The sequence below is a fragment of the Phyllobates terribilis genome, unplaced genomic scaffold (genome assembly GCF_046119375.1).
Source record: "Phyllobates terribilis strain yellow unplaced genomic scaffold, ASM4611937v1 Scaffold_9__5_contigs__length_417890890, whole genome shotgun sequence".
Taxonomy (NCBI): domain Eukaryota; kingdom Metazoa; phylum Chordata; class Amphibia; order Anura; family Dendrobatidae; genus Phyllobates; species Phyllobates terribilis.
This window is the reverse complement of record NW_027362769.1, coordinates 395,898,730-395,917,658: the sequence shown is the minus strand read 5'-3', so window position 1 is coordinate 395,917,658 and position 18,929 is coordinate 395,898,730. Positions and strand designations below refer to the sequence as shown.

Below are 18,929 nucleotides of genomic sequence, written 5' to 3'. Positions count from 1 at the left end.
TCATAACATTCAGGTGGAATGCTGCCTCATGAATACACCGGACTCATAACATTCAGGTGGAACGCCGCCTCATGAATAAACCGGACTCATAACATTCAGGTGGAACGCTCCCTCATGAATAAACCGGACTCATAACATTCAGGTGGAACGCTGCCTCATGAATACACCAGACTCATAACATTCGGGTGGAACGCTGCCTCATGAATACACCAGACTCATAACATTCAGGTGAAACGCTGCCTCATGAATACTCCAGACTCATAACATTCAGGTGGAACGCTCCCTCATGAATACACCAGACTCATAACATTCAGGTGGAACGCTGCCTCATGAATACACCGGACTCATAACATTCAGGTGTAACGCTGCCTCATGAATACTCCAGACTCATAACATTCAGGTGTAACGCTGCCTCATGAATACACCGGACTCATAACATTCAGGTGGAACGCTGCCTCATGAATACACCGGACTCATAACATTCGGGGGGAACGCTGCCTCATGAATACTCCAGACTCATAACATTCAGGTGTAACGCTGCCTCATGAATACACCGGACTCATAACATTCAGGTGGAATGCTGCCTCATGAATACACCGGACTCATAACATTCAGGTGGAATGCTGCCTCATGAATACACCGGACTCATAACATTCAGGTGGAATGCTGCCTCATGAATACACCGGACTCATAACATTCAGGTGGAACGCCGCCTCATGAATAAACCGGACTCATAACATTCAGGTGGAACGCTGCCTCATGAATACACCGGATTCATAACATTCAGGTGGAACGCTGCCTCATGAATACACCGGACTCATAACATTCAGGTGGAACGCTGCCTCATGAATGCACCGGACTCATAACATTCAGGTGGAACGCTGCCTCATGAATAAACCGGACTCATAACATTCAGGTGGAACGCTGCCTCATGAATACACCGGACTCATAACATTCAGGTGGAACGCCGCCTCATGAATAAACCGGACTCATAACATTCAGGTGGAACGCTGCCTCATGAATACACCGGATTCATAACATTCAGGTGGAATGCTGCCTCATGAATACACCGGATTCATAACATTCAGGTGGAACGCTGCCTCATGAATACACCGGATTCATAACATTCAGGTGGAACGCTGCCTTATGAATAAAACGGACTCATAACATTCAGGTGGAACGCTGCCTCATGAATACACCGGACTCATAACATTCAGGTGGAACGCTGCCTCATGAATACACCGGACTCATAACATTCAGGTGGAACGCCGCCTCATGAATACACCGGACTCATAACATTCAGGTGGAACGCTGCCTCATGAATGCACCGGACTCATAACATTCAGGTGGAACGCCGCCTCATGAATACACCGGACTCATAACATTCAGGTGGAACGCTGCCTCATGAATGCACCGGACTCATAGCATTCAGGTGGAACGCCGCCTCATGAATACACCGGACTCATAACATTCAGGTGGAACGCTGCCTCATGAATGCACCGGACTCATAACATTCAGGTGGAACGCTGCCTCATGAATACTCCAGACTCATAACATTCAGGTGGAACGCTGCCTCATGAATACACCGGACTCATAACATTCAGGTGGAACGCTGCCTCATGAATACACCGGACTCATAACATTCAGGTGGAACGCTGCCTCATGAATGCACCGGACTCATAACATTCAGGTGGAACGCCGCCTCATGAATACACCGGACTCATAACATTCAGGTGGAACGCTGCCTCATGAATACACCGGACTCATAACATTCAGGTGGAACGCTGCCTCATGAATACACCGGACTCATAACCTTCAGGTGGAACGCCGCCTCATGAATACACCGAACTCATAACATTCAGGTGGAACGCTGCCTCATGAATACACCGGACTCATAACCTTCAGGTGGAACGCTCCCTCATGAATACACCAGACTCATAACATTCAGGTGGAACGCTGCCTCATGAATACACCGGACTCATAACCTTCAGGTGGAACGCTGCCTCATGAATACACCGGACTCATAACATTGAACCATCATGCAAGCATTATTATTATTTTGTGTCTTTTCAGCTAATAAGGAGCTGCGTTTTCTCCATACAGAGCTGCTTTTCCAGGTGATGATGACAGAGCTGCTTTTCCAGGTGATGATGACAGAGCTGCTTTACGTGACGGCATTATGAGTTACCAGGATTTATTACGTGGAATTTCTCACCGAGATAACTCCACTTATTCCACAGACAGGATTGGCGTCTTTAGTCCCCGGTTTCCACATCATATGGCTGCACGGTGTAAAGACCACTCTCCCCAGATTAGGATTTTTCTTATACATTTTTAATATAGAGATTTCAAAAAGATCGAGAACATCACTGATAATGAACAAAGCTCCAGCGCTGTAGGACACAACACAGCCTATAAGTGCAGCGACACAAGGCTGGTCCCCGGAGCTGACTCTCTAACCAAGCTCCAGCCAGTGACCATCAGGCTTCAGTTCCTTTCTAGATCCCCAACGAGCGGCAGGTTATGTGTCCTCAGAGATTGCAGGAAGCCGTCCTTGTCTGTAGGTCCCCAGGAATCCACATGACGGTAGAGCTCTCGCATCTTCTCCTGGGAGGTCGTCTTGCTTCGCACCGTGTCGTAGTGTTCACCTGTCAGCAGCCTCGTCTGACGGAGATCATCGAGGATCGGATCCACCAGAGCCACCCGTCCTATCAGCGCGGCGCGGTGTCTGTCCACAAAATGCTCCTGATCTGTAATTCCTGAAATTGGGAAATATTGTCAACTCTGTTTCCCTCATGTGACAGTAACTCTCTGATTGTCGTCTCAGACTTTTCATGGAAATAATAAGACATTTGTGCTTTTATGATGAATTGTGTAATTCTGACCTGCAATTTATTGTCTCCGGCATAGGCCAAAGTCATCTCTGTGCCTTTAGGACTCCGCTATGATCAATGACTCCGGCTTGTCTGCTGGAGTGTGAGGTTGTGTGAGGCCACCTCCTGTCCATCCAGAGGCTCAGACTCCTCGGTCTCCTTACACTACGAGCCACATGCACACTCAGCGTATTTGCTGTAGATTTTCTGTGCTTGGAAAATCTTCAACATGGGCATTACAGGTCACCTATCTTTCTTTGGTACTTCATTACATTGAAGATGTATATTTATTAGTGATGAGCGAGTATGTTTTGTTAACCCTAGTATGCTCGGGCGAGCACCGAGTATTTACAGCGTGCTCGGGTGATATGTTTGAATCGCTCCCCGTGTGCATGATTTGTGACTGTTTGACAGCTTTAATACATGTGAGGAATGTCTATTTCTTACACATTCCTCACATGTATTAAAGCTGTCAAACAGTCGCAAATCATGAGCACAGAGTGAGTCAAACATAACACCGAGCAGCTGTAACTACTTGGTGCTCGCCCGAGCATACTAGGGTTAACAAAACATACATTATTTATCCTTTGCACTGCATGGGGGCAAATCTATGGCAACTGTGACACAAAACTCCCAGCAAACCCGCCACGTGTGTACATACCGCTATACTGCACCTCTGCCTGCTCGCATCGGCTGCTGTGTAGGAGCACAAGCTCAGCCGGAAATTAGCACATGGACAACTGATCTCCATTAGAGCAAGGACAGATCTATCTCATATCATTTTCTTTTCAGCCGAGGCTGTCGTCTACCCATTAACCCCTTCAGGACAGCGATTTTAGGGACGAGGACACAGCGATTCAAAACATAAACATGTGGTGGAACGTGAAGGTGTTAACACTAGAATAGAAGGGGCCGTAGACTCCGTTCATTAATGCAGTTACGTTGTGTTTAGATCATGTTATCTAGTGACTCGATGCCTCAAAAATTAAAGCAACTTTTTCTAATTAAAAATATTCTATTGTCCTTCTACAGCTCCTATACAGGCAATGTGTCTCCATGGTAACAGACAACAAACAATGTATCTCCATGGTAACAGACAACAAACATGTTAAGTTTTACTGATGGGCATGTAGGAATCAGATGAAGCCCACCACTTAATGAGTTCTCACTCCGCGCCCCTCACAACGAGTCATCCATAGTTAGGAGCTGGAGTGTAAGTGGCGCCACTATAGTGCTCATTAATATTTGTTTATTATTAGTTACTTTTTTTTATTTTTGGGGGTATAACATGTTATAAGCGTTATCTTTCGTTCTGCATCGTGCCAATTTGATTATTTTTCTCTTCCTTTTTGACGATTACACATCTTTTACACTCACAGTATATATATGTTTTTTGTTTGTTTTCTATCATTCCTTTATTTATTTGTATTTTTCATTGTCACATGATGTGGGGGGATTTGATGTTATAATTCCTTTATCAATGTAAATAGTTTTTACACTTTCATGTCAGCCGTGAAGAAGAAACAAAACCCGTATTGAAACGCGTTCATTGTATTTTATGTTAATCAAGTATAACAATTTTTTTCTTTGACATGGATTTTGTTTTCCAGCTTGACAGCGCTTCATTTTATTCCTGTTTTTGTTGCACTTCCATTTCCCCACTTTCAGGCGGGAGCGGTGAGGGTTTATCCCCATCTCTAGCACAACCACATAGGGTGAGTTCACACTTGTGTTTTCTTCTCTTCTCCTTACCATACAGTATTACACTATGAAGCGTTCCTTTTTATTATCTGGAGTAACTTTTATAGAATTTGTCTTTGCCACGCCTCATCCGGCTCACTTCTGGCCGGGACAGGGGTGAAAACGCCAGAAAGTCACAAAATTATATTATCTTTTCTTTGTCCTTTATGTTCCCATACATCTGGTTGTAAGAAGTATGGAACAGATAGAATGGAGTATAAGGAGCCATTGTTGTTGGTTACCATGGAGACACATAGGTCAGCACAGGAGCTGTAGTAACATAACGGTAAGAAATATTCACCGGTTACTCTCAGAATTCAGAGTTATTCTCTCTCCATAAATGAATCCCGATGAGAAGCTCTGAAGAAGACATGGAGCTCGACCTCTGCGCCATTCACTGCCTATTACACTGTGGAGTGCCGCGCTCCGCTATTTCCAGCAGACCCATAGACAATGATTAGAGCGGAGGTCGTGCGTACACACCTGCCCTAATAGGCTCCGGAAAGCATCGTTCTCCGGTTCCAGTTTTTCTCGGGCTTTCAGTATATACCGTACACTGAATATATACAGGGACATGTATTGTGAGCGCTGACTGTCCAGTATTAGGCTATGTGCACACAGTGCATTTTTGGTGCGTTTTTTTTTTCTGTGCAGAAATGGGCCAAAAACACATTGCAAATCTTATCCCATGATTTCTTATGACATTTTGCAAGTTCTGTGCACAGGATCAGGCAAATCCGCAGGGAAAAAAACGCATCAAAATGCTGCTGATTTTCTGCAGGTTTTGCTGCCAAGAGGAGCAGAAACGCTGCGGAAATATCTGCAAGCAATTCCTGATCGTGCACACAAAGCCTTAGCCTGTAAACTATACACGGACTATCGGATGCAGGAACGTTTTGCACTTACCGGCCATGTCTGGTGGGCCCTTCGCACGCAGAAGGCGGCCGTCCTACTGGGGCTGTAGTATTTCCTGCAGAAACCAGGAAAGGAGATGACATAGAAACTGAAAGTGACTATTGGCTCTAAAGTGGCGGGAACCTGTATTAACCCTCGCACTGCCTCTGCTTCCTCTGTGCAGCTTCTGCCAGACAGCGCAATAATTGTCCTCTTTTTCTTTCATCTTCTCTGTGCGATCGTCATTTTCACACCTTTAACCCCTTAAGGACCCAGGATATTTCATTTTTTGCGCTTTCAATTTTTCTTCTTCTTGTTCCAAGAGCCATAACCTTTTTATATTTCTGTCTCCATTGCCATAGGAATAGGTAAAAAAAAAAGTGCAGGGAAATTGCGAAAACAAAAACGCAATTCTGCCATTGTTTTTTGGGGGTTTTTGTTTTTACTTTGCTCAATGTGTGATAAAATTGACTTGGTAACATAATTTTCCAAGGTGTTCATAAGTTAAATATAGCACGAGGACCAAGCTCATATCATGAATACAAGAAAAGAACAACGCGCAAAACAGAAATACAGCACCAGAACCAAGCTAAAAACATAAACACAGCACCATAACCAAGCTGAAAACAGAAATACAAAAGAGACAAGCTCAAAACATAAATACATCACAAGAACCAAGCTAAAAACATAAACACAGCACCAGAAATAAGCTTCTAACACATACAGCAACAGAACCAAGCTCAAAACAGAAATACAGCAACAGAACCAAGCTCAAAACAGAAATACAGCAACAGAACCAAGCTCAAAACAGAAATACAGCAACAGAACCAAGCTCAAAACAGAAATACGGCACCAGATCCAAGCTTAAAATATAAACACAGCACCAGAACTAAGCTCATAACATAAATACAGCAAAATAACCAAGCTCAAAACATACATACAGCAGCATACTGCAATGCCATATTTAAATGTCAGAGATTGACAGCTGCATTTAAAGGGGATCTGCCAGTAGGATCAGCTGTCTGGATGGATGGGCATGCAGGCCATAGGAAGCTGAATAAAATGATACCTTGATATCTGCAATCTGATGTCTTATTCCAGAGAAATCCATGTTTTTCTTATATGCAAATGAGCTGAAAATATCTGATTTTAGTTTCTAGCAACACCCCTGTATGTAAATTGTTCCCCTCTCGTTATGTGGCTAGGGTGTATTGGCTCCTGGTAGGGTGGATGGTAGAATATAACTTTCAATCATTCACTGCATAAAATTTCTAAGAAATTATCTATAGAAAGAGCCATTTTGCGACTTACCAGAGATATTTTTTATAATAATAAGAAAATATAATTATTTCTCGTAGCCTTCGACTCTTTTCTCGTAGCCTCTGACTATTTTACTGTAGCATCAGACTATAATCCTATAACCCCAGACTAGTTTACTGTAGCCTGAGACTATTTTCCTGTAGCTTCCGACTATTCTCCCGTAGCCTGAGACTATTTTCCTGTAGCTTCCGACTATTTTCCCGTAGCCTCGGATTATTTTCCTGTAGCCTCGGACTATTCTCCTGTAGCCTCGGACTATTTTCCTGTAGCCTCGGATTATTTTCTTGTAGCTTCGGGCTATTTTCCCGTAGCCTCCGACTATTCTCCCGTAGCCTCGCACTATTTTCCCGCAGCCTCGGATTATTTTCCCGTAGCCTCGGACTATTTACCCGTAGCCTCGGACTATTCTCCCGTAGCCTCGGATTATTTTCCCGTAGCCTCGGACTATTTACCCGTAGCCTCGGACTATTCTCCCGTAGCCTCGGATTATTTTCCCGTAGCCTCGGATTATTTTCCCGTAGCCTCGGACTATTCTCCCGTAGCCTCGGACTATTCTCCCGTAGCCTCGGATTATTTTCCCGTAGCCTCGGACTATTTACCCGTAGCCTCGGACTATTCTCCCGTAGCCTCGGATTATTTTCCTGTAGCCTCGGACTATTTCATGGTTTAGTGTTTTCATATACAGAAAATGAGAGAAAACCAGCAATAAATTCGGTACAGGAGTTTTTATTTGTTTTTACGTATAAAAGAATGATGAAGGACAAGGTCCCATCTAGTGATGTATGACACATCCCCTCCTACATAGCTGCAGGGACAGGGCCGACCCCAGGAGCTGACGCTCGGCTCAGGATCCGAGGCAGATCAGAGTTCAGTCCCCCAGATCCCTGATGAGCGGAGCGTAGTGTGTTTTCAGAGATCGCAGGAACTTATTCTTGTCTTCATTCCCCCAGGACGGGACGTATCGGTAGAGCTCTCGCATCTGCTCCTGGGACGGCTTCATACTGCGCACCGTGTCATAGTCTTCTTGTGACAGCAGCTTGTACTGAAGGAGGTCGTCCAGGACCGGGCCCAAAAGAGACACCCGTTTTATCAGCTGAGCGCGATGTCTGTCCACAAAATGCTCCTGATCTGTAACGAGAACAGAAGACATGAGATTTGTGACCCGTCCCTCGCGGTATATGTGCAACTTCACTATTCGATGAGGCTGATGAGATTTATAAGGAGCCTCTCCTCCTCCTCCTCTCACCTCTGGATGTCGCTCCCTGAGATGTTTCCTGAATTGGTGCTGAAAATAAAGATCAAAAAGAGAAAAAGCAGTGAGTCCAGACATCGAGGGCTGTAACGTCACATTGTGATGAATGTTCGTTTTAATGAAATTCTATCTATATTTTTATTTTTTTTTAAGTAATTGTATTCAATACCTGTGCGCATCATTCTAAAGGATTTTTTTTATTTTATTGAGTTTATGAGTTTACTAAGAAGTAGGTCAGGTTGGGAGACATCCCAGGAAGGGGCCTAGGAAGGGGGACATTATACTATGATGGGGGACATTATACCATGAAGGGGCTAAGGATGGGGGACATTATTCCATGAAGGGGCCTAGGAAGGGGGACATTATACTATGAAGGGGCCCAGGATGGGGGACATTATACCATGAAGGGGCCCAGGATGGGGGACATTATTCCATGAAGGGGCCAAGGATGGGGGACATTATTCCATGAAGGGGCCAAGGATGGGGGACATTATACCATGAAGGGGCTAAGGATGGGGGACATTATTCCATGAAGGGGCCTAGGAAGGGGGACATTATACTATGAAGGGGCCCAGGATGGGGGACATTATACCATGAAGGGGCCCAGGATGGGGGACATTATTCCATGAAGGGGCCAAGGATGGGGGACATTATTCCATGAAGGGGCCAAGGATGGGGGACATTATACCATGAAGGGGACAAGGATGGGGGACATTATTCCATGAAGGGGCCAAGGATGGGGGACATTATTCCATGAAGGGGGCAAGGATGGGGGACATTATACCATGAAGGGGCCAAGGATGGGGGACATTATTACTGGAAGGGGCACAGGATGGGGGACATTTTACCATGAGGGGCCCAGGATGGGGAACATTACACCATTAAGGGACCCGAGATGGGGAAATTATACCATGAAGGAGCTCAGGACGGTGGACATTATAACATGAAGGGGCTCAAGATGGGGGACATTATACCATGAAGAGGCCCAGGATGGGGGACATTTTACCATGAAGGGGCTCAGGATGGGGGACATTATTCCATGAAGGGGCTCAGGACGGGGGACATTATCTCCTCTTCCCACAACCGTATACAAGATTTCTCCCGTGCTTCCGCCCTACTCTGGAACTCTCTACCCCAACACATCAGACTCTCGCCAACCGTGGAAACCTTCAAAAGGAACCTGAAGACCCACCTCTTTTGACAAGCCTACAACCTGCAGTAACCACCGCTCCACCATACCGCTGCACGACCAGCTCTACCCTCACCTACTGTATCCTCACCCATCCCTTGTAGACTGTGAGCCCTCGCGGGCAGGGTCCTCGCTCCTCCTGTACCAGTCACCGACTTGTACTGTTCAAATTTATTGTAATTGTTTGTGCTATGTACAGTGGGTATGAAAAGTATTCAGACCACTTTAAATTTTTCACTCTTTGTTTCATTGCAGCCATTTGGTAAATTCTAAAAAGTTCATTTTTTTCTCATTAAAGTCCACTCTGAACCTCAAAAAAACAGAAATGTAGAAATTTTTGCCAATTTATTAAAAAAGAAAAACTGAAATATCACATGGTCATAAGTATTCAGACCCTTAGCTCAGACACTCATATTTACGTCACATGCTGTCCATTTCCTTGTGATCCTACTTGAGATGGTTCTACTCCTTCATTGGAGTCCAGCTGTGTTTAATTAAACTGATAGGACTTGATTTGGAAAGGCACACACCTGTCTATATAAGACCTCACAGCTCACAGTGCATGTCAGACCAAATGAGAATCATGAGCTCAAAGGAACTGCCCAAGGAGCTCAGAGACAGAATTGTGGCAAGGCACAGATCTGGCCAAGGTTACAAAAGAATTTCTGCATTACTCAAGGTTCCTAAGAGCACAGTGGCCTCCATAATCCTTAAATGGAAGAAGTTTGGGACCACCAGAAGTCTTCCTAGACGTGGCCGTCCAGCCAAACTGAGCAATCGTGGGAGAAGAGCCTTGCTGAGAGAGGTAAAGAAGAACCCCAAGATCACCGTGGCTGAGCTCCAGAGATGCAGTAGGGAGATGGGAGAAAGTTCCACAAAGTCAACTATCACTGCAGCCCTCCACCAGTCGGGCCTTTATGGCAGAGTGGCCCGACGGAAGCCTCTCCTCAGTGCAAGACATATGAAAACCTGCATAGAGTTTGCTCAAAAACACATGAAGGACTCCCAGACTATGAGAAATAAGATTGTCTGGTCTGATGAGACGAAGATAGAACTTTTTGGTGATAATTCTAAGCGGTATGTGTGGAGAAAACCCGGCACTGCTCATCACCTGCCCAATACAATCCCAACAGTGAAACATGGTGGTGGCAGCATCATGCTATGGGGGTGTTTTTCAGCTGCAGGGACAGGACGACTGGTTGCAATTGAAGGAAACATGAATGCGGCCAAGTACAGAGATATCCTGGATGAAAACCTCTTCCAGGGTGTTCTGGACCTCAGACTTGGCTGAAGGTTCACCTTCCAACAAGACAATGACCCTAAGCACACAGCTAAAATAACAAAGGAGTGGCTTCAGAACAACTCTGTGACCATTCTTGACTGGCCCAGCCAGAGCCCTGACCTAAACCCAATTGAGCATCTCTGGAGAGACCTGAAAATGGTTGTCCACCAACGTTCACCATCCAACCTGACGGAACTGGAGAGGATCTGCAAGGAAGAATGGCCGAGGATCCCCAAATCCAGGTGTGAAAAACTTGTTGCATCATTCCCAAGAAGATTCATGGCTGTACTAGCTCAAAAGGGGGCTTCTACTCAATACTGAGCAAAGGGTCTGAATACTTATGACCATGTGATATTTCAGTTTTTCCTTTTTAATAAATTTGCAAAAATTTCTGCATTTCTTTTTTTTTCAGTCAAGATGAGGTGCAGAGTGGACTTTAATGAGAAAAAAATGAACTTTTTAGAATTTACCAAATGGCTGCAATGAAACAAAGAGTGAAAAATGTAAAGGGGTCTGAATACTTTCTGTACCCACTGTACATCCCTTTCACATGTAAAGCGCCATGGAATGAATGGCGCTTTAATAATTATAAATAATAATAATAAATTATAACATGAAGGGGCTCAGGACGGGGGACATTATACCATGAAGGGGCTCAGGATGCGGAACAATATACTAAAAAGGAGCCCAGGATGGGGGACATTATTCCAGGAAGGGGCCAGGATTAGGGACATCATTATATGGGGTGTGAACACATATGTCTTTATAGGATCTAGAACGCTTCGAGGGCCCATACATCTGACCAACATGCAAGTGGGGGCCCAGGTCCATATTTTGCTAAATACCCGATAGCATCCTCTCCCACCCCCTATTTAATTATAAGACCCTGATAAAGTCTTGTGCCACCCCCTAATTGATAATGACGCTATCGGGGATTTATGATGAATGTGTGGGGAGGACACAGGACAGGGGCTAAGGCTGTGTGCACACATTCAGGATTTGCAGCAGAAACCTCTATTGGGTTATACTGAGGGCTCGGACATATAGTGAGGAGGGTCCCGGCCGCTGCTCACCTCTCGACGTTGCTCCATCTTCTGCCCCCGTGGTTGTTGGACAATTCACTGAAAAACACAAAACAACAGAATCTCAGTCCAGGACGGGACATTGCTCGCTACCATGGAGGAAGCTGCAGAGCTGTGATCTGTACTCTATTGGGAATACATGTTGTCTTACATAGGACTGCAGATATCGGGGTATGCTAGTTTTTCTCTAGGAGATCATTTCTGGATGAAAACTTTGCAAATTAGCTCTCTACCAGAAGGAATAAACCTGTTGTGCAGCGCCACCTCCCTGTGAGTCAATGTACCACCTATGAGGTTTTTCACACGTGTTTTTTTTCCATTTTGCACAAATGTAATCGTTTCTATACGTGTGCCTTCTTTATGTTTTCACGGCCTACTTTTTCCTTCTTTTTCGACCCCTGCGATTCCTTTGGCTTTTCCCTCCAGAATCTGAACTCTCTTGAACACTTCTAAAAAATAATTATTAGTAGGATCAAAAAGTTTTTGAAAGTTTTTATTACACCCAAGTAGGTAAAAACGGTGTATAAAAGCCAATAGAGAGGAAAAACTGTGCGAATTAGAGATCAAGAGAACAGCCAGCAGTTTATTGACTCAACGCTACAGATAGAGGACAATCATCGTCGGGGCACTTTGTTGCCTCTTGGCCCATGGAGTACAGGAGATGTGGTCCTGTCCAAGGTGGCCATTCTTCGGGCAAACACCCTTTCACCTTTTTTTTTCAGTGCCGAATTGCAGATTCTTATATGATCCCCCGACAATATAAAGTCTGCTGCTCTCCGATTACACAGTAAAAACTGCTGACGGATTCCCTTTAACGAGTCATAATGGAGCAGATTACGCAATTTTTGATAACTGCGGACCACAGTGTCCACACAGCAGAAAGACCCCCCGCCGGGTCCTGATCTGATCACTTTCTAGATTACAGGATCACAAGGGTCTGCGGAGTCAGTACGACACGTGACTGCCCTCTACTGTCTGGACAGAGAAAGTGCGCATCATCCCTAGTATAAACCGGCATCAAATTATAAAAGTATAAAATTAATTAACCCGATCTCTAAACAAAAAAAAACTAAAAGAGCTGCAGTTTTATTGCTGTTGCAACCCCCCCAAAAAAAATGTAATAAGAAGTGATCGAAACGTATCTACACCAGAATGGTGTCAGTATAAAAAAGATCAGCTCTGTCGCAAAAATACAAGTTCCCACAAAGCCCAAAAAGCCGAAAAATGAACACATTCCGGGTCGCGGAACATGGCGACACCAGAAGAACGGTTTTATCTTTACAAAGTTCCGTATTATTTTTTACTGCTTAAAAAAATATACATATATCTACAAGTTTGGTATCACCGTAACCGTACTGACGGGAGAATCACATCAATATTTGCACATACAGTGAAAATGTAAAAAAATACCCAGTAATTCCACCTTGTTTTTACGTCTTTCATTGCGGCATTATCATTATCTCACTATATTTTAATGGTTAAAAAAAAAATTCTAAACTTTGTAAAATAAAAATTGGTTTTATGTCACCCACAACTTTATTCGGTTAGCGGAGCTGTGCGAGGGCCGGCGTTAGCACGTATAGCTGCAGCTTTAATTGATAACATTTTTGGGTAGATTCAGCATTGTGATTGCTTTTTATGTCATTTTTGGGGGAATTTTTTGCATTACCAGACATATATTTTTATATATTTTATTAGTTCGGAAAATCCAAAATGTTATTTTTCTTTTTACATTTTGCTATTTACGTTTCAGAAAAAAGGGGAGTAATTTATGTTGTTGTGATTTTATATATATATGTATATATATATTTATATATTTTTTGATTTTTAATTCTTCTTCGGACTTGAACCTCTGATCGATTGATCACTGCAATACTATAGTATTTCATTGTCCAGAGGTCGAGCTTCTAACGTTACAGATACGGGGGGGTTTTCAGACCCATCCTGAGGACGTGGATCAGGTCACATTCAGAAGAATATTGATTTTTGTATAAATAAATCTGATTTTGTTCCTTGGACGCTGCCGTGACGGGTCGCTGCTTCTAGAATCGACTAGAGAGAAAGTTTTCTTCCTTCTGGAGACGAGCGAATGTGCAAAGTGTCGTCTCCATCATCTGTACCATGATTGTGTTACTAACAGTTAAAGGGGTAATCCCATCTTTGAGATCCTATCCCAATATATAGTAGATGTAATAATAATAATATTAGCAAATACCTCCCAATTAGAAATGTAGTATAGTTTTTCTGATTCGCTATGTCTCTTTATTCATGTGCAGGCATTGCAGGACCTTAGGTATCCATGGTTACGGCCACTGATATAGTGACAGCTAGTTGCTAGTGGTCGTAACCATTGATACCTAAGGTCCTGCAATGCCTGCACATGAATAAAGAGGCATCGCGAATCAGAAAAACTATACTACATTTCTAATTGGAGGTATTTGCTAATATTATTATTATTACACCTACTACATATTGGGATAGGATCTTGGAGATGGGAATACCCCATTATGTCCTGTTTCTGGTCTGCCGCAGCCGTCCCCCCTCTGGGACCCCCTTATACTATTGTCCCTTATAGTAACGCCTCCTCTGCACATTTTCCGGTCCTTACCCGTCTTCCAGGCTTTCTGCAGCTCCTCCGCCTCCCCGTTCTCGTTTATGGCTTCTAGCACAGCCAGGGTTACCCTAATGCCGTAAGAATCCACGTAATATCTTCTGATCAGATCAGCCACGTCCTCGGGGTCTGCCCCCTCCAGCGTCCCTCTGGGGATCTTGTCATACCCCTCCTTGATATCCCAATCATTTAACTTGTTCTTAAACTTTTTAAAGGATTTTTTTTCCAAGTTCTCCAGCGCTTGGACCAGGACGTCCCTCACCGTCTTCCCCATCCCCTCCGAAGTACTGAAATTGAAAGTGAAAGTAATTTTGCCCTATTTCCTGTTATTTTCCTCCTCCTGGTCGACATCTAGCATGGCAAGGGGACGAGCTGTAGGGGTTAATATACTGCAGGTTGTTCTGGACCCGGTGAGGCTGTTGTACTGCCCGGACCGGTTTTCTTGGAAACAGTTCAGTTCAGTAGTATTTTTGGCGTGTAAGGACAATCACTTCCACCTCCCTGCTCCTTCCCCTTGTGAGGACTCGAATCCAGATGTTGGCACAGAAATGGTGCGTCATTATTTATGGGGAAGAACCTAAGAAGAAAGGAAGGAATAAGTGAAAGAGAAATGAATATGACCAGGATGAGATCCGCTCGTCAGGTACGAGTTATCAGCTACAGTATCACCACCACATGACATTACCCTAGCGTCAGTAACACCACAAAGTGAGACCTAATGACCTCCGTCCTCCTCGACCCCTTCAGAGAGCCGTATGTTCCTATCATGTTAAAGCACACCACTAAATTGTACATTTATTATCAGACCCTTTGCAAAAGTATACACACCCCTTCAGGCACTGAGCTTGTAAGTCTCAGTCACCTTTGCAGGATTTTTCTTCCGCAGAGGCACCACAAGCTTGGACGTTGCTGTCACTGTACATGGTGCACGAAGCTCAGTGGTTGCACCTGATGGAATCCGGCACCTTGAATCACTTGTGGAAAAACCAACATAACTCACTCCGGTATGAGGCCATCTCTTTACCCAGACCAGATGGCACCCAAGATGACGGATGGCTCTTGCCGGAATCGGGTTTGCACCTACAAGTCTTAGGGATTCTGCAGATTAGCCCTTCATGGCTTTGTTCGCCAGGTTGCACTATTTTTTACGAGCTTTGGTTTTCTTGCAGGTCCTTTCAGCCGTAAGGCCACTCTCTTTCTTAAGGAATTTCTACTGACCACTCACAGCTTGCATACATGAAGACATGGACGCCACCAATATTTATGTATTCATCTAGTGGACGGCCATCAAAGGTGAAGCGCAGGGTCCCCTCTTTACGATACCCACTTTACTAAACCGGGCAGAGCAGAAGCCGTACAGTAACATCCTCAACTTGTACAATACGGTCTCTTACAAAAAGGCACAACAGACGCTACATGATGGTCTCCAACTTATGATGTAAGAACTTATGGCTGCTGACCAGTATGAGCGGTGCTTGCTCCTAACCATGGCCATGCTCCGGCACAGTACACAGCCATTTGTTCTATACACGACGGCCTCTATGACTTTTTCCATGACATGGCCCAAGGTTCATCTACGCGCGACCTCTACAGATCCACAAGTTTTGAGCTGAGCAAAAATTCTCGTATGGTTTTAGTCCAGTGGCCACATTGGTAATCTGTGGGCACCAGACCAGATCCCTGCAAACCTCCTCCTACCTGGAGCATGCCCGACACTTGTTCTGATTAGTAGGCCCAGGGCGATGTCATAGTTGCAGTACCGTGCATGCATAAGGTCACGTTGGACCAACTAATCAGAAGAGGCATCAGCGATGCCGGAAAGTGGGAGATTTCAGGGCTCTGGTGCCTACAAACTACCAACATGGTCTGCAAGATTTTCTACTCAACTCTACACAATAACATGCCCAGGGCCAGAAATGACTGCTCTTCTGGATCTTGACCGCTGGCTGCTTTCTTCAGGTCTTCCATGGTGCTTTTTCAGCAGAGGGCACAGTCCTCGGGGGCTGGCCTCTGCATGCTCACACATGAAGTCTCTATGCTCACTGCTTCAAAGACTTGCCTGGGAGGAAACATGCGCTGACGTAGTGACCCTCCGACTCTGTGACAGGCTGGTTATGGAGTAGGGCGGTCCGCAGTGTTTTGTGCAGGCTGCCGCTGATTCTGGATAGGCTGAGTGAACGGTCATCTTGGGTGGGATTAGCTCTGAGGGAAACTGCTGAGACCATAAAGATATCTTCAGCCTCCAGGCTGAGAGTCGAGTCAAAACTTAAAAGAGTGTATGACTGGCTCAGCCTGGGCTGTGATGTAAGACGGTCCTGCGGGGACTAGCATGGAGCTGTAGAGGCCCGGACACCGGGAGGGCTGAGATGTGATTTGGTTAATTCCTTTGTGAGGTTTAACAGACAAAATGAAATGGTCCCTTAAAGGGGTAACGTGCTGTGGGTCCTATGTACAAGGCCTGGCAACAAGGAGCTGGTCTCCTTGGAATAGGGACTGGTCTCGGAGGAGCATTCAGCTGGAACTCAGTAGTAAGCCGGACCGGACCGTCGGTCTGTGTGGAGTAACAGGATCTTGGGGTGTGGCTGCGGTGGAGGGCTACATAGAGAGGCCTGCGCTACATATTGTATGTATTAAGCACCATGTTATGTATATTGAACCCGCTGAGATCTTCTGCCGTTTTTGATTGTTGGAACCATCATCTCTTAAGAGATCACAACCATCAAAGGGGTGGTCTGATACCTAACATGTCCTTTAGAAAAATCTATATTTAACCCCTAACCTTTTTTGTAATTTGCTTTATTGGACGTCATCAGGAAGCAGCGCTGCAGGCTCTTCTCCCTTCTATCACCCCGCCAGGAACAGGACGTCATCAGGAGGCAGCGCTGCAGGCTTTTCTCCCTTCTATCACCCTGCCAGGAACAGGACGTCATCAGGAGGCAGCGCTGCAGTCGCTTCTCCCTTCTATCACCCTGCCAGGAACAGGACGTCTTCAGGAGGCAGCGCTGCAGTCGCTTCTCCCTTCTATCACCCTGCCAGTAACAGGACGTCATCAGGAGGCAGCGCTGCAGGCTTTTCTCCCTTCTATCACCCTGCCAGGAACAGGACGTCATCAGGAGGCGGCACTGCAGGCTTTTCTCCCTTCTATCACCCTGCTAGGAACAGGACGTCATCAGGAGGCAGTGCTGCAGGTTCTTCTCCCTTCTATCACCCTGCCAGGAACAGGACGTCATCAGGAGGCAGCGCTGCAGTCGCTTCTCCCTTCTATCACACCGCCAGGAACACGACGTCATCAGGAGGCAGCGCTGCAGTCGCTTCTCCCTTCTATCACACCGCCAGGAACAGGACGTCATCAGGAGGCAGCGCTGCAGTCACTTCTCCCTTCTATCACCCCGCCAGGAACAGGACGTCATCAGAAGGGAGCGCTGCAGTCACTTCTCCCTTCTATCACCCCGCCAGGAACAGGACATCATCAGGAGACAGCGCTGCATTCGCTTCTCCCTTCTATCACACCGCCAGGAACACAACGTCATCAGGAGGCAGCGCTGCAGTCGCTTCTCCCTTCTATCACACCGCCAGGAACAGGACGTCATCAGGAGGCAGCGCTGCAGTCACTTCTCCCTTCTATCACACCGCAAGGAACAGGACGTCATCAGAAGGGAGCGCTGCAGTCACTTCCTTATATCACCCCTCCAGGCATAGGATGTCATAAGGAGGCAGCGCTGAAGTCTCTTCTCCCTTCTATTACCCCGCCAGGATTAGGATGTCATAAGGAGGCGGCACTGTGGTCACTTGTCCCTCCTATCAGCCCACCACAGTTTCTTTCATCGCCGCTCTTTAATGATATCCATAATCAAATGAGGCTTTGGGAGAGGTGAGCACAATGTCGGCACACTTCTTCTGTCACCGCTGGCCTGCAGCTTGTTTATCTGAAACTAGAAGTTTTTAAAGCCTCTATCACTGCACTACTAGAACAAACTGTCATCAGGGCGCAGCGCTGCTGTCACTCACCCTGCTTCTATCACCGAACCCTGATGATGTTTGGTGTGAAATTACATAGTTTATAAGGCCGAAAAAAGACAAGCGTCCATCCAGTTCAGCCTATTTCTTGTGCACTGCAGCTATTCCGCAGCGTTGATCCAGGGGAAGGCAAAAAAAACCAAACATGCAGTATAGGCCAATTTACATCATTGAGGAAAAATTCACTTCCCGGCACCAATCTGGCAGTCAGATTAAATTGCTGGATTAATTAACTAAGCATAAGATGTAATTTTATTGTTCTCAAGAAAGGCGTCCAGGCCTCTCTTGAACTCTTTAAGTGAGTTGGACATCACCACTTCCTCTCCCAGAGAGTTCCAGAGTCTCACGGCTCTGACCGTAAAGAATCCCCTTCTATGCTGGTGCAGGAACCTCCTTTCCTCCAGACGCATAGTGTGCCCCCTCGTCTTTGTCACCATCCTTGGTATAAACAGGTCATGGGAGAGATCTCTGTACTGCCCCCTGATGTATTTATACATGTTTATGAGGTCTCCCCTAAGCCTTCTCTTTTCCAATGTAAATAAACCTAATTTTGACAACCTCTCTGGGTATTCTAGTCTCTCCATTCCCTTTATTACCTGAGTCGCCCTCCTTTGTACCCTCTCTAGCTCCAATATGTCTTTCCTGAGCACCGGAGGCCAGAACTGTGCA

The 18,929-nt window shown here is 45.5% G+C and overlaps 2 protein-coding genes across 2 annotated transcripts in view; one reads left to right on the top strand and one right to left on the bottom strand.

Moving 5' to 3' along the window:
* Positions 1-2,318: 2,318 nt before the first annotated feature.
* On the bottom strand, positions 2,319-14,787 carry LOC141161428 (apoptosis-associated speck-like protein containing a CARD). The gene is made up of 5 exons (XM_073646237.1): positions 14,241-14,787; positions 11,624-11,671; positions 8,074-8,112; positions 7,701-7,955; positions 2,319-2,759 (listed from the first exon to the last, which is right to left on the bottom strand). The coding sequence occupies exons 1-5, from the start codon at positions 14,515-14,517 to the stop codon at positions 2,488-2,490; spliced, it is 891 nt and encodes a 296-aa protein (XP_073502338.1). The 5' UTR covers positions 14,518-14,787; the 3' UTR covers positions 2,319-2,487.
* Positions 14,567-18,929, top strand: part of TRIM72 (tripartite motif containing 72) — a 43,387-nt gene continuing 39,024 nt past the window's right edge. The window contains exon 1 of the mRNA XM_073648808.1: positions 14,567-14,886. The gene's annotated coding sequence lies outside the window, so the exon portion shown is untranslated. The remainder of the gene's footprint in view (positions 14,887-18,929) is intronic.

Excerpts from the sequence above, each read along its gene's own strand:
- LOC141161428 (XM_073646237.1), bottom strand. The coding sequence starts at position 14,517 with ATGGGGAAGACGGTGAGGGACGTCCTGGTCCAAGCGCTGGAGAACTTG. Across the intron at positions 7,956-8,073 it reads TCAGGGAGCGACATCCAGAG|ATCAGGAGCATTTTGTGGAC; the intron begins GTGAGAGGAGGA and ends TTCTCGTTACAG. Across the intron at positions 2,760-7,700 it reads GCTCATCAGGGATCTGGGGG|GAATTACAGATCAGGAGCAT; the intron begins ACTGAACTCTGA and ends TCCCAATTTCAG.